Source organism: Palaemon carinicauda, chromosome 7 (assembly GCF_036898095.1).
Source record: "Palaemon carinicauda isolate YSFRI2023 chromosome 7, ASM3689809v2, whole genome shotgun sequence".
In the NCBI taxonomy this organism is placed as follows: Eukaryota; Metazoa; Arthropoda; class Malacostraca; order Decapoda; family Palaemonidae; genus Palaemon; species Palaemon carinicauda.
This window is the reverse complement of record NC_090731.1, coordinates 143,801,386-143,816,385: the sequence shown is the minus strand read 5'-3', so window position 1 is coordinate 143,816,385 and position 15,000 is coordinate 143,801,386. Positions and strand designations below refer to the sequence as shown.

Genomic DNA, 15,000 nt, shown 5'->3' with positions numbered 1-15,000 from the left:
AATTCATACTTTGTTTGGCTGAATGAAAAATTATGAAGACTTTCATGTTCACCACGTTAACATAATATACAATCCATGTTCTTCGTAATTCTCTTACGAAGCTTTTCCAACTTTTTTTCCGATATATTCGATAAACCTTCATCTTTCCCACCGTTATCTCTATTAAGGGGTCGGTTGCCTGATTGTGCCCTCTACAATGCCTTCTATCAAAAGCATCCTCTTCCACCAAACCTCTTCTCTCCATATCATCCTTCCCCTTATCTGTCCATCCAATTTTCTGCCTCCTCAAGCTTTCCCCATATCAGGTTCCTCCCAAGCCTTCCTCACTCCCTCCCCACCATCCATCCTCAACACGTGGCCGCACCATCTCAGTCCTGACACTCTTATCACCTATGTAATCTTTACTATGCCTGCCATATTTGACAAACCACCATGTATATAAAGAGCCTTATTGATTTAGGAGATCGTGTCTAAATCGTTCCTTCTTTCATAGGATTTAAATCTAGGATATAGGACTATGTTGGGACGAGAGAATGCTTCTGAAGGAATGGGTAAAGGGAATATAAAGGTGATAAAGGAGAATATAAGAATTATAAGGGTGTAACATCACTTGGTATATTAGAGATATATCATAAAATTTCGGATATAGAGTAGCCATTGCAGAGGACAGAGGGATTGATAAGGGGAAGACAGTGCTGGTTTACACAAGAAAAAGGTTTTTGGTATCACGTTTGTTATGAGATAGTTGTGTAAGTAGTTTTAGATTTAAAGAAAAAAAGTAAAAAATTATATATCTGGCTTATATGAATATAAAGCTTATGCAACTGATTCTATGTACAGATTATTAAGGCTGTATGATATAGATGAAAAGTTATTCATCGCATTGAAAAGTTTATGTGATGGAAATGTAGCCATTTTCAATGTGGAGGCGGAAAAGGAATAGGATTAAAACAAGGATATGTATTATTCAGTGGATGATAGGTAAAGTTATGGAAGGATTAATGCGAGAATATAGAAGACAATCCGAGGTAAGTGCGGAGTCATCGGATAAGATGGGCTGTGAATGGAGTGCTGAGTGCAGATGGTGCATTAAAGTTTGGGGAGAATGATGGAGAGAACATACACAAGTGAATGGATCTGAACGTGTGCAAAAGAAGATAGTTAAATGTAAATTAGAATAAGATTAAAAGTATGGAGCTATGTTAACATGGATGGTGACACTCAGCAGTAAATTCGCTGAAGTATTTTTTTTTCAATCTTTTATTATGAAATACACATTTACAATCTTACAGTTTATAACATATACATCATAGTATATTTACATAAATATTTTTTATTTTACATATAGTGTATTTACAATTGAAATGTTTACTATTTATCTAAATAAGTTTTGTCGTAAAATTTATGCATAATGGCAAGTTGAGAGAAGAGGAGAAGCAAGGAGAGTAGTAGGTTATATGCAAAATATCAAAAGGAAACTCGGAGTTTTCATTGAAGCTAAGATTGATTTGCATGTAAGTATTGTTAAGCTAACACTCCTTTAGGGAAGTGAAGTTGACATTGGACGTAAATGAAAGGAAAGAGTTCTAAGCGTGAAGTAGATGATGAATGGAGAAGTATTTATTTAAAAGCTCAAGATAGAGACGACTGGCAAAATCTAACTACGGCCCTTTGCGTCAATAGGCGTAGGAGATGATGATGATAGGACTTGTATTAGGAGTTGACTTCATTTCGTTAAAAAATCCATGGAATTTAGATGAAGCTTAAGCCATGCCAATTTTTTAATTATATTTAACCCCTCTTGTTTTCGCATATAAATAAAAAGCGTTTTTTAAATGTATGTTCTAAGTCACCGGATATAATGAAACCCTCTACGAAGAGCGTTTGACTTCTTTCCGTCAGGAAAACAATCTATAACATTAACGGATATTTAACTCAGGAAAACTATATCAAAACCTTTTCACCAATGCAACAATTGTTTTTAGACCTTGAAGAGGAACTTCAAGGGCCAGATAGACAGAGAGATTACATATTAGATTCCGTTGAGGACATTATTAACCTACACTATTGAAAATTTGCATTAGAAAAACGGTAAATGTTTGGCAACATTTATTCCAGGATTTTTACTGTTTTAAAAACGGATATATTGATGTTAAAGAGTGATATTACGGTCACCAACCCGTAAAAGATAATAACAAAGTAAAGTAAAATTACGGTCGTCTGTATTTTACTGGAATACGGGTGAGAACAGTGTATTTTTACGGATAATTTCCGATTAAAATTACGTTTTTTTCTAACAGTGTACGAAAGAATGATTATAATGTCTTTGCTTCACTCAACAACGCAACACTTGTAGTATATTTAACTTGTCTCATCACACTCACAACTATGACTAAAGTTCTCTCAAGAAAGAGTAATGCAGACGATCGTATTCTCTTGAGGATAAGTAAAATAGAAGACTACTGTGTGCAGAAAAATGTATAATATTTCCAAGAGTAACACATGGAAACACGCTGACGAGTCATAAATATTATTTCATATGATTTAAATGTCTTCTAAAAACTATGGAACATTTTCTATTCTAAATTCTGTAAACTATGAAATTTCTTATATGGTAAATAATTCTTTTTTTATTCTCCGAGTCTTAATAATCTATAGTAGACACTTATGCATTGCTCGTTGGAATGATAGTCATAGAAAAGATGGTTTATTAAATAGTTTTCTGCATAAAAATATACAGTATATATATATATATATATATATATATATATATATATATATATATATATATATATATATATATATATATATATATATATATATATATATATATATAAACCTTATTTGTCCGTTTACATTAAAAAATCAGGAGGTTTTTTTATTCGTATCCCTTTTTAATATAAACAGACGAATTATGTTCATATACATCATACAGCTTTTTATACAAAAAAGTCCAATAACCCATCTTTTGTATGACTATCATTTCAACGAGCAATAAACACCATAACTCGATTTTAGTACTAAATTTATTTCCCTTTTCACTCTCCATAATATTAGGACTAGGTGGTTCGTCATAAAAAGATTTTGGGATACATAATAACTTGAAAATTATGTACAATATATATATATATATATATATATATATATATATATATATATATATATATATACATATATATATATATATATTATATATATATATATATATATATATATATATATATATATATATATATATATATATATATAAGACTTTTGTGCTTATATCCTTTATCAAGGATATAAGCCTTTCTGGCTTATAGTTTGAGGGGTCCTTCTAGCACTGGAGGCTCTTTGACCTCTCTTTTGAAGTGCCATACTTCTAGTATTAGTGGCTGTTTGACCTGTAATTTGAGGCACCTTCTAGCGTTAGAGGTTCATTAACCTCTATTTTGAGGTTCCATACTTCTAGCATTAGAGGTTCTTTGACATTTATTTTGAAGTGCTTTACTACTAACATTAGATATTCTTTAACGTGTAATTTGAAGTGCCTTACTTCTAGCATTAGAGGCTCATTGACCTTTTTTTTTAGGTGCCATTATGTAACATTGGATACTCTCTTACCTGTTTTGAGGTGCCTAACTTTTAACATGAGATGATCTTTGACCTCTGTTGTAAAGTGCCAAGCTTTTAGCATTAGAAGATCTCTGATCTCTGTTTTGAGGTGCCATAATTTTAGCATTAGATGATCTTTGACCTCTGTTTTGAGGTGTCAAACCTTTAGCATTAGATGATCTTTGACCTCTGTTTTGAGGTGCCAAACTTTTAGCATTAGGTGATCTTTGACCTCTGTTTTGAGGTGCCATACTTTTAGCATTAGATGATCTTTGACCTCTATTTTGAGGTGCCAAACCTTTAGCATTCAATGATCTTTGACCTCTGTTTTGAGGTGCCAAACTTTTAGCATTAAACGATCTTTGACCTCTGTTGTAAAGTGTCAAACTTTTAGCATTAAAAGATCTCTGACCACTGTTTTGCAGTGCCATACTTTTAGCATTAGATGATCTTTGACCGCTGTTTTGAGGTGCCATACTTTTAGCACTAGATGATCTTTGACCTTTGTTTTGAGGTGCCATACTTTTAGCATTAGATGATCTTTGACCCCTGTTTTGAGTTGCCATACTTTTAGCATTAGATGATCTTTGACCGCTGTTTTGAGGTGCCATACTTTTAGCACTAGATGATCTTTGACCTCTGTTTTGAAGTGCCATACTTTTAGCACTAGATGATCTTTGACCTCTGTTTTGAGTTGCCATACTTTTAACATTAGATGATCTTTGACCTCTGTTTTGAGGTGCCATACTTTTAGCATTAGATGATCTATGACCTCTGCTTTCAGGTGCCATACTTTTAGCACTAGATGATTTTGACCTCTGTTTTGAGGTGTCATACTTTTAGCACTAGATGATCTTTGACCTCTGTTTTGAGTTGCCATACTTTTAGAATTAGATGATCTTTGACCTCTGTTTTGAGGTGCCATACTTTTAGCACTAGATGATCTTTGACCACTGTTTTGAAGTGCCATACTTTTAGCATTAGATGATCTTTGACCTCTGTTTTGCGGTGCCATACTTTTAGCATTAGATGATCTTTGACCACTGTTTTGAAGTGCCATACTTTTAACATTAGATGATCTTTGACCACTGTTTTGAAGTGCCATACTTTAAGCATTAGATGATCTTTGACCTCTATTTTGAGGTGCCAAACTTTTAGCATTCAATGATCTTTGACCTCTGTTTTGAGGTGCCATACTTTTAGCATTAGGTGATCTTTGACATCTGTTTTGAGGTGCTATACTTTTAGCATTAGATGATCTTTGACATCTGTTTTGGGGTGTCAAACTTTTAGCATTAGATGATCTTTGACCTCTGTTTTGAGGTGCCATACTTTTAGCACTAGATGATCTTTGACCTCTGTTTTGAGGTGTCATACTTTTAGCACTAGATGATCTTTGACCTCTGTTTTGAGTTGCCATACTTTTAGAATTAGATGATCTTTGACCTCTGTTTTGAGGTGCCATACTTTTAGCACTAGATGATCTTTGACCACTGTTTTGAAGTGCCATACTTTTAGCATTAGATGATCTTTGACCTCTGTTTTGCGGTGCCATACTTTTAGCATTAGATGATCTTTGACCACTGTTTTGAAGTGCCATACTTTTAGCATTAGATGATCTTTGTCCTCTGTTTTGAGTTGCCATACTTTTAGCACTAGATGATCTTTGACCTCTGTTTTGAGGTGCCATACTTTTAGCATTAGGTGATCTTTGACATCTGTTTTGAGGTGCTATACTTTTAGCATTAGATGATCTTTGACATCTGTTTTGGGGTGCCAAACTTCTAGCATTAGATGATCTTTGACCTCTGTTTTGAGGTGCCATACTTTTAGCACTAGATGATCTTTGACCTCTGTTTTGCGGTGCCATACTTTTAGCATTAGGTGATCTTTGACATCTGTTTTGAGGTGCCATACTTTTGAGTATTAGCTATTCTTTAATTTCTTTTTGGGGTTCCATACTTTTAGCATTAGATGATCTTTGACCTCTGTTTTGAGTTGCCATACTTTTAGCATTAGGTGATCTTTGACATCTGTTTTGAGGTGCCATACTTTTGAGTATTAGCTATTCTTTGACTTCTTTTTGGGGTTCCATACATTTAGCAGTAGAGGTTCTTGGACTTTTATTTTAGGGTGTCTTACCTCTTGCATCAAAGGCTTTTTGACTTCTTGTTTTGAAGCGTCTTACCGCTTGCGTTAGAGGTGTCACGCTTTTAGCAATAGAGGTTCTTGAACCCTTATTTTAAGGGGTCTTACCTCTGGCAATAGAGACTTTTTGACCTCTTGTTTTGTGGCGCATTACCTGTTACATTAGAGGCTCCTTGAGGTTCCATACTTTTAGCATTTCAATTCTCCATTATCGAAATATTCGTAATCTCTATTTTGACTTGGCTTCATCTACACAGCTAGGACAAAGTCATCTAATTTTTTGTATATCTTCGTCTGTAATGTTGGTGTCTATAAAGGCACACTTCTTGTGGTAGAACCTTCCACAACATTCACATCCTATCCTCTTCCATCCCACACCCCCAGTCTAAGATCAATAGAAAAGGCAACTATATGTCTTGGTGTTATTTTATTTTTTACTTGAATTCCTCCCTGAGATTAAATGATAATTTCAAAGAACTCAAAGAAATTTAAGCTAAAACACAGCTCAATATATATATTGACATATCTGAGGCCTTTGTCCTGCACTGAACATGAAACTGAGGTATCAGTTTGTTTAACTATTTAGATATTTTATTTCTTCTACATAACCATTCAAATATAGTTTTCCTTCTCTTCCATTACTATATATATAATTTTTCTATAAACATTAAGGCCAAACATCCTGTCAAAACGAAACTGGGAATGACGCTGAAAAGTCCAGCATTCCAGTAGTTTACAGTTTCATATATACATTCTCTCTTTCACACATTCCATTGTAGGTATAACGTCATAATCAAGTAGAAAGGATGATGGCCAGGAGGGAGTACCGAAAAGACTCCAGCGAGGGAATTATATGAATAGAAGGAAATTGCAGGGTATGTTAGATTTCATATCTTGCAGATAAAAAGATTAGAAAGTATTATGTGAAGTTTAAGAAATTGTTGCATTAGTTAAATTTGTAACGCTGATATTTGCACTCATCTGCTTTTTCTCCTTCAATTTTGGTGCCATTTTAAAGAAAGGTAGATAAACGATACGTTGACGCAACACCAGTAGAAAGAATTTCTGTTATATTTCTTAGCATGGCACCAGAAGAAGGTTAGTTTTGAAAAATTCTAGATTCGGAAAAACCCTGAGCCAAAAAGGTCTCCGGAGACGATTCAGGAAGAGTTGAGTTACTGCGCATGCGTGTGAAACACCTACTTATTTCGATGACGTCACGCATAGAAAAAGATAAACTATTTTCTCATCTGATTAATGGATAATCTTTCCCAAAAACAATTTTGTATTCAGAGAACTGATTTTTTTTCGGACATGAGAGCTGCGTTCTCTGTAAATAAAGGTTTTGTGAAGATTGTGTTTCTAGATTAGAAATTCCTTCCTGTAAAGATTCGAATTTTCTCTCTCTCTCTCTCTCTCTCTCTCTCTCTCTCTCTCTCTCTCTCTCTCTCTCTCTCTCTCTCTCTCTCTCTCTCTCTCTCTCATGAACTCGAGATGTGCCATATACAGACATAGAACCAAGTCTTACATCAGTTCCTTTCAAATGCCGGAGACTCGGAAGATCTGATCTTCGCTCTGATTGGAGACCTCTTTTGGACCTAAACTGAGTGGCTCCGATTTTTCCAGTGATATATAATCGGTTGTTCTGCATAGATTTATGGCTTGATATACAGGATGTGGACAATGCAGCATGATATAAGGGTCAAGGCGTCTATAAAAAAGAAAGAAAAAAAAACAGCCAAGAAAAGGATGATGATCATGAAGACTTCCTTCAAAATAAATACCCGGACCTTGGAGACACAAGGTTATGGAGCTTTCCCTCAAAGAGCAAAACTAGATTGAAGACCAAGAGATTCTCGTGAAATGTAAACGTAAATAATGATTGGAAATAGACACGGAAGATGACTAGGGAATTATAAAAAGAAAAAAAAACTTTCATCTTTTCCTCAACAGACATCGTCTAATACTGCAAGATCGACGGTCTTTTCAAGCTGTATCATATTTGAAAGGGCTACAACCTACAGAAAACATATATTTTGGTTCCAATAATTTGAAACTGTATTTGATATGAAATGAGATACATTCGAAATTAAATAGCGTTTTTCAATATCAATTAAGTTAAAGAATCAGATCAGATATATACATATATATATATATATATATATATATATATATATATATATATATATATGTATATATATATATATATATATATATATATATATATGTATATATATAAATACTTATATATATATATATATATATATATATATATATATATATATAATATGTATATATACATATATATATATATATATATATGTATATATGTATATATACATATATATATATATATATATATATATATATATATATATACAGTATATATATATATATATATATATATATATATATATATATATATATATACATTTATATATACATGTATATAATATATACATTTATATATATGTATATATATAAATAAATAAATAAATATATATATATATATATATATATATATATATATATATATATATATATATATATACATGTATGAAACACTTGCTCTTTATTATATGAGGGAGAGTTTATGTCAATCACACCAGTCTAAAGTTAGAATTACTCTTGAATAACGTTGTCAAGTAATAAGTAACTACAGTAGCGTAGATAGGTTGTTAAGATAATCAAACAAACCTACATTTCCACCAACAGGTTATAATTCAACATTAATTTTTCAACTGCAAAACCATCGATAAGAAAACAAGGACAATATTAGCTCATAAACCTACATTGAATCTTCATCAACAATGTGTCTCACTCCTCGATACACACTCGGCTTTTCCTCTTTGCCTTTTCTAAACATTAATCATTCATTTATATTTGAGTCCTTTATTTCTAATATCTCTTCTATACCGACATTATTATTATTATTATTATTATCATTATTATTATTATTATTATTATTATTAGTATTATTATTATTATTATTATTATTATTATTATTATTATTATTATTATTATTATTAATTGCTGAGCTACAACCGTAGTTGGAAAAGCAGAATGCTCTAAGCCCAAGGGCTCTAACAGAATAAATAGCCCAATGAGGAAAGGACATCGGGAAATAAATTACTAGAGAAGTTTAAGAACAATAACAGCATTAAAATAAACCTATCATATATAAACTTTTAAAGACTCTTTTTTTTTCCTTCTTTTTAGCACTTCTGAATTTTTCTTTTTTCACAAGTCCTCCATTTTTCCCACATGATCAAACCCTCTCAAACCCTTCAGATGACGCCTTTCAATTGCAATAGCCTTTTTATGTAAACATTTCTGCTACCTTTCACATTTTCTGTAAATTAAGGAATCGTGTAAATTTGCAGACAAAATTAACAACACTGACTTATTATCATTATTATCATTATTATTATTAAGCTACAACCCTAGTTGGAAAAGCAAGATGCTATAAGCCCAGGGGCTTCAACAGGGAAAATAGCCCAGTGAGGAAAGGAAACAAAGAAAAATAGAATATTTAAGAAGAGTAACATTAAAATAGATATCTCCTAAATATACTATAAAAAATTTTAACAAAACAAGAGGAAGAGAAATAAGATAAAAAAAAGTGTGCCCAAGTGTACCCTCCAGCAAAATAGAAAGTAGTTAGTAAACATAGTGAATTCTTATTCAAGAAAGACTTCAGAACCCGTGAAATGAAACAGATATTTTAGATTTGTATATATTTCTACCAACTCATTATTTGATAAAGTTGATCGAATTATGAATTTCTAAATCGTAATTTCCTGATTTTTTTTTTTTAACTGGACTTTCCCATTAGATTTCTGATTATTATTTGCAGTTGTTCCTTTTTCTTCTGATATTGATCAGTTTTGGTCAATATATTATTTCCATCTTTCCATTTGATTGATATATGTGGAACTTTATAAGTTCAAACTTGCAGCAAATGGTTTTATGTTGAACTGGCTGACATAAGACTCTTTATAGTTTATTTATGAAAGATTTGTATTGATGTTATTACTGTTCTTGAAATATGTTATTTTGATTGTTCATTACTTCTCTTTTAGTTTATTTATTTCCTTATTTCCTTTTCTCACTGGGCTATTTTTTCTCTATTGGAGCCATTGGACGTATGGCATCCTGCTTCTTCGACTAGGGTTGTAGCTAGCTAATAATAATAATAATAATAATAATAATAATAATAATAATAATAATAATAATAATAATAATAATAATAATAATGATGATAATGATGATGATATTAAAAGGTATATATTAAACAAGGTTATAATACTGAGTTTATAAATCACACCAAAACACAAGAAAGAAAAACGAACAATTTCTTAACGAGGTTATAATTCTGAGTCTATGAAGCACACCAAAAAGGATGTCATGAAAAACATTATCCCTTCCTTCTTAAGAATAATGAATAAGGATTTTTGATATCCCAACCAGGCCAAGATTAAGACATTTCTTTGTACCTTCTAAAATAAATGGTAAGATATTCTAAATAGAACTAAAAAAATAAAAAAATAATACCTTGCCCAATCAAATTTGTATTCGTAGACTGCCATGTGGAACACATAACAAGGTTTACATAGTTCTGTATATTTTGAATGAATAGAGAAATAACACAAAAATCGCAAAAGAAGAGATGGAATAGGGTTGGAAAATGTTATTATAAAAGTTTCAAATATTCACATATACACATACACGAAAATTTATTGAATCTCTTTTGATTAACAAATTATGATAATTCGTATGTCAATTACAGCAATCTAAAATTTAATTTATTTTCTAACAACATTGTCAAGAAATAAGTAATCGGTGTAGATACGTTATCGAAATATGTAATCAAGCCTCCGTGAATGTTATTTTCCTTAATCTATCAAAAGTATGATAATATATCGATTGTATTCTACAGTACACTGAACAATTACAGTGCAGTAACCCCTTGAGTGACGAAGAATTGTTTGGTAATCTGTGTTGTCAGGTGTATGAGGACAGAGGATAATATGTAAGGAGTACGCCAGACTATTCAGTGTGTGTGTAGGTAAATGAACCGCAACCAGAGAGAAGTATCCAATGTATTACTCTCTGGCCAGTCTAAAGACCCCATATACGGAAATTCATTATACTATGTTCATAGATTCTCCTCTTGTCTGTATTTACCCTTTCATACTCCTCTTACACCACTTTCAATTCTCTCACCACTTTCTACAATTTTCTTTCACTCTCCCCTCTATCATCTGCAGATATCAACGGTTCCATAATCCATTCAAGGCTGATTTTCTTCTCCCATAATTATGCAATTACGTCTAATGTTGTATTTTCTGTCACTGTCACTGTCACTGTCACGTCTGCTTTACTTTGCCTCCATCACTTTAACATTAAATAACTCACAGCAATGAATGTACTTTACCATATGTCTTTAACAATTTCCTCACTGGCCCTATCAATTCTGTCACAAGATTATGATGTCACATGCAGCTTTTTCTCTTTAGTTTCAAACTTATAATTTAAATGTTTCCTAACTCTCTCTCTCTCTCTCTCTCTCTCTCTCTCTCTCTCTCTCTCTCTCTCTCTCTCTCTCTCTCTCTCTCTCTCTCTCTCTCTCTCTCAATAATTTTAACCAGTCGCTTATGCAAAAAAGTATATAAAAGATAGAAAATACAGGGAACATAATAATAAGTTTGCAAGAAAATAAGAACTTACTATAATCAACTTGATGAAACTCTGTTTTTCCTTAACTCCTTGGCTTTTGGCGATTTGTTTACGTAACAGCAAGATCCTTGAGACAATAAGCATTTTATATTGCCACATATCTCTCAACAAGTGAAAACCAGTTAAAAATAGCGTAGCAAATAAATGATTTTATAAACTGTGGTAGCCTTTAACATTTTCTTTTATACTACCGGTGAATAAATGTTTTCTTTATAAAAATTAATAACATAAAACAACGATATGTTGGTAACCCATTGGAAACCTCACTGCCTGGCGATATGCCGGACTGGGGTTCGAGCCCCGCTTAAGCTCAATAGTTTCTTGTGGAGTCCGCAATCTCATTATCCTTGTGATCTAAGAATGGGGGGTTTGGGGGAGTCCATAGTCATCAGCAGCCATTGCCTAGCCTTCCCTGGTACTAGCTTGGGTAGAGAGGGGCCTAGGGCGCAGATCATATGTACAAATGGCCAGTCTCTTGGGCATTGTCCTGCTAGCTAGGGCAATGTCACTGCCCCTTGCCTCTAGCACTCATGAGTGGCCATTAAACCTCTAAACATAGTTCTGAGCAAGTGAAAGACAGTGAAAAGATAATGTTATAGATCATGAATTTTAGAAATTAGCTGCCTTTAACATTTTTTTTTTTTTGTATACTACTGGTGAAAATAAAAATGTTACTTCATAAGAAGGAATAATTTAAACCATCCAGATATATTTTTGTCGCTAACTGTATGTCTTGTATTAATTATATTTGTTTCAAAAGAATCTTTGTTTTTTTTCCTCAGGTGTCAAGACGCAACCAAGGGAGCGTTTCCAGTTACTTCTTAGCGTCGAGGGATATGCACTGGATTCCAGTAGGTAAATTTTGGTTCATTACAATATTTCTATCCTATGCCAAGATGAAAGCCAAACCTGTCGTGTATATATATATATATATATATATATATATATATATATATATATATATATATATATATATATATATATATATATTTATATATGTATATCTTTATATATATATATATATATATATATATATATATATATATATATATATATATTTATATTATATATATGTATACATATATATATATATATATATATATATATATATATATATATATATATATATATATATATATGTATATATATATATGAAAATTATTACTTGGATGTCGAGTTTTAAAATGCTCCTACCAAGAAAACTCCTATGATTTGGAGTTACGAAATATTTCAAACTCAGATTTTTTGGTTTAAAATTATCCTCGTAAAGCCGTCAACTACATCGGTATTGTTTGTCTAATAAACCATTATGTATTATTTACAGAGTGTAACACCTTAGTTTTAGCCATGAGTAATCGCTGTCGAATATCTCTTGATATATATATATATATATATATATATATATATATATATATATATATATATATATATATATATATATATATATATATATATATATATATATATATATATATATATATAAACAAATTGCTTTACTAACTCATAGTCTTAGTATAGAAATAAATTCCAAATTTCCAGTCGTCTTATCTGTGAAGAATTTCATGACGACCAGGACTTATAAACAGTTCTTTTCTGACAATAACAAGATTATCCCAAAACTAGGAGCTTTTTGCATTCGCCAAAATCTTATTTAGTGTGCGGACTATTTAATTGCTCACTAATTCCAAACAGAAAAAATAGACTACCTCCATTTTTTCATATTTAAGACCATTTCAAGTTAGATTTTGTTTAGCAAATTATCTAGCATTGGATATCTTTAACTTAAATCAATGCAACACTGACAAAGTCTGTGTATCGTATGATAAATCTGTATTATTCAAGAAGTACAGATTATTTTCCTTCTAGAAGTACAGATTATTTTCCATCTATAAGTACAGATTATTTTCCTTCTAGAAGTACAGATTATTTTCCATCTATAAGTACAGATTATTTTCCATCTATAAGTACAGATTATTTTCCATCTATAAGTACAGATTATTTTCCTTCTAGAAGTACAGATTATTTTCCATCTATAAGTACAGATTATTTTCCTTCTAGAAGTACAGATTATTTTCCATCTATAAGTACAGATTATTTTCCATCTATAAGTACAGATTATTTTCCATCTATAAGTACAGATTATTTTCCTTCTAGAAGTACAGATTATTTTCCATCTATAAGTACAGATTATTTTCCTTCTAGAAGTACAGATTATTTTCCATCTATAAGTACAGATTATTTTCCTTCTAATATCGTAAGTACTGTTTGTCAAGTTATCCAAGATTACCTGCAAACTTCAGCACCTATTGGTTGCTAGAATAATTGTGATATCAAAATACCACTTCGCAAGAAGTGTTCACCAAAGTAGAAGTTTCTGAGCTTTTAATTATTTGATTATTGTGGGTATTAGTAAATCTGTTTTTTTTTTTTTTTTTCCAGGTAGGAGCATCTCTTTTCGCCAGCAACATTGGATCAGGTCACTTCATAGGCCTAGCGGGAGCAGGAGCTGCATCTGGAATAGCCGTTGCAGGCTTTGAACAAGGAGTAAGTATCGTTGTTCGTGCGAACAGACATCGACAACAAATAGAGATCAAATACCTCTTACAGACTCACTCACCTCTTCCATACTATGTGTTGTCCTCAAATTGGTGTTTTGTTAGCAGTGTAAATATCATTAGTATTATACAAAATCTTTCTCACCTGATGCCAGGTAAGATAACAAGCTTATCAGTCATCCTACCCAAGGATTTCCCTCTACTGCTGTTTTCAAATAGTCCAACTCTCTCAACCTCCAATAACGAAGTACCTCTTCTTCTTAGAGATGCATCTAAATTTTCCTTCCATCTCATCCTAGACCAACCAACAGTGCTTGGTTTCCATTCATTATATCTTCTGGAGTATCTAACGTCTTCCATTCTTTTCACATGGCCGTGCCAGCGCTACTGCCCGTTCTCAATAAGTTTTATGATATCTTCCACTTCCAGTTCCCTTCGAATGTCTTCGTTTCTTGATCTATCTAGTCTTGTCACACTATAAAACTCAATACCTTCATTTCTGCTGCTTGACTCTGTCTTCTGGGTTTAGACGTAAGTGTCCATGATTCATATCCACAGGTTAAAACTGGTCCTAGTATAGATGGATATAGCAAAATTTTATTTTTCTGGGTATGTTTCAGTCTTACCTTATTATTATTGAATTGATTAATCATTTTGAGTGATTTTACATGATGGTTATTGTTATCACTCACTATCACTCCAAGGTATTTGAAATTTTTGCCCTGATGGAAGGTCTGGCCATCTAACATGAGATTCACTTCATCATGTCTTTTGGAAAACTTCATAACTTTAAACGAAAATCTATATGTTGGCAATTAAGCAGTGAAAGGGGGAAACTAGGGTGTAATAAAGGATTTAATTCTATTTGCAGTCTGTGTACACGCTGATATTGCTAGGATGGCTGTTTGTGCCGGTGTACATGAGCTCCGGAGTGTACACAATGCCAGAGTACCTGAGGAAAAGG

At 32.1% G+C, this 15,000-nt stretch overlaps 1 protein-coding gene across 1 annotated transcript in view; it reads left to right on the top strand.

Annotated features, from left to right (window-relative positions):
- The window catches only part of LOC137644050 (sodium/glucose cotransporter 4-like), a 39,242-nt gene that overhangs the window by 11,613 nt on the left and 12,629 nt on the right, over positions 1-15,000 (top strand). The window contains exons 2-4 of the mRNA XM_068376954.1: positions 12,264-12,336; positions 13,925-14,025; positions 14,908-15,000. The exon at positions 14,908-15,000 is cut by the window's right edge and continues 72 nt beyond it. Coding sequence (XP_068233055.1) covers positions 12,264-12,336; positions 13,925-14,025; positions 14,908-15,000 — 267 coding nt within the window. The remainder of the gene's footprint in view (positions 1-12,263; positions 12,337-13,924; positions 14,026-14,907) is intronic.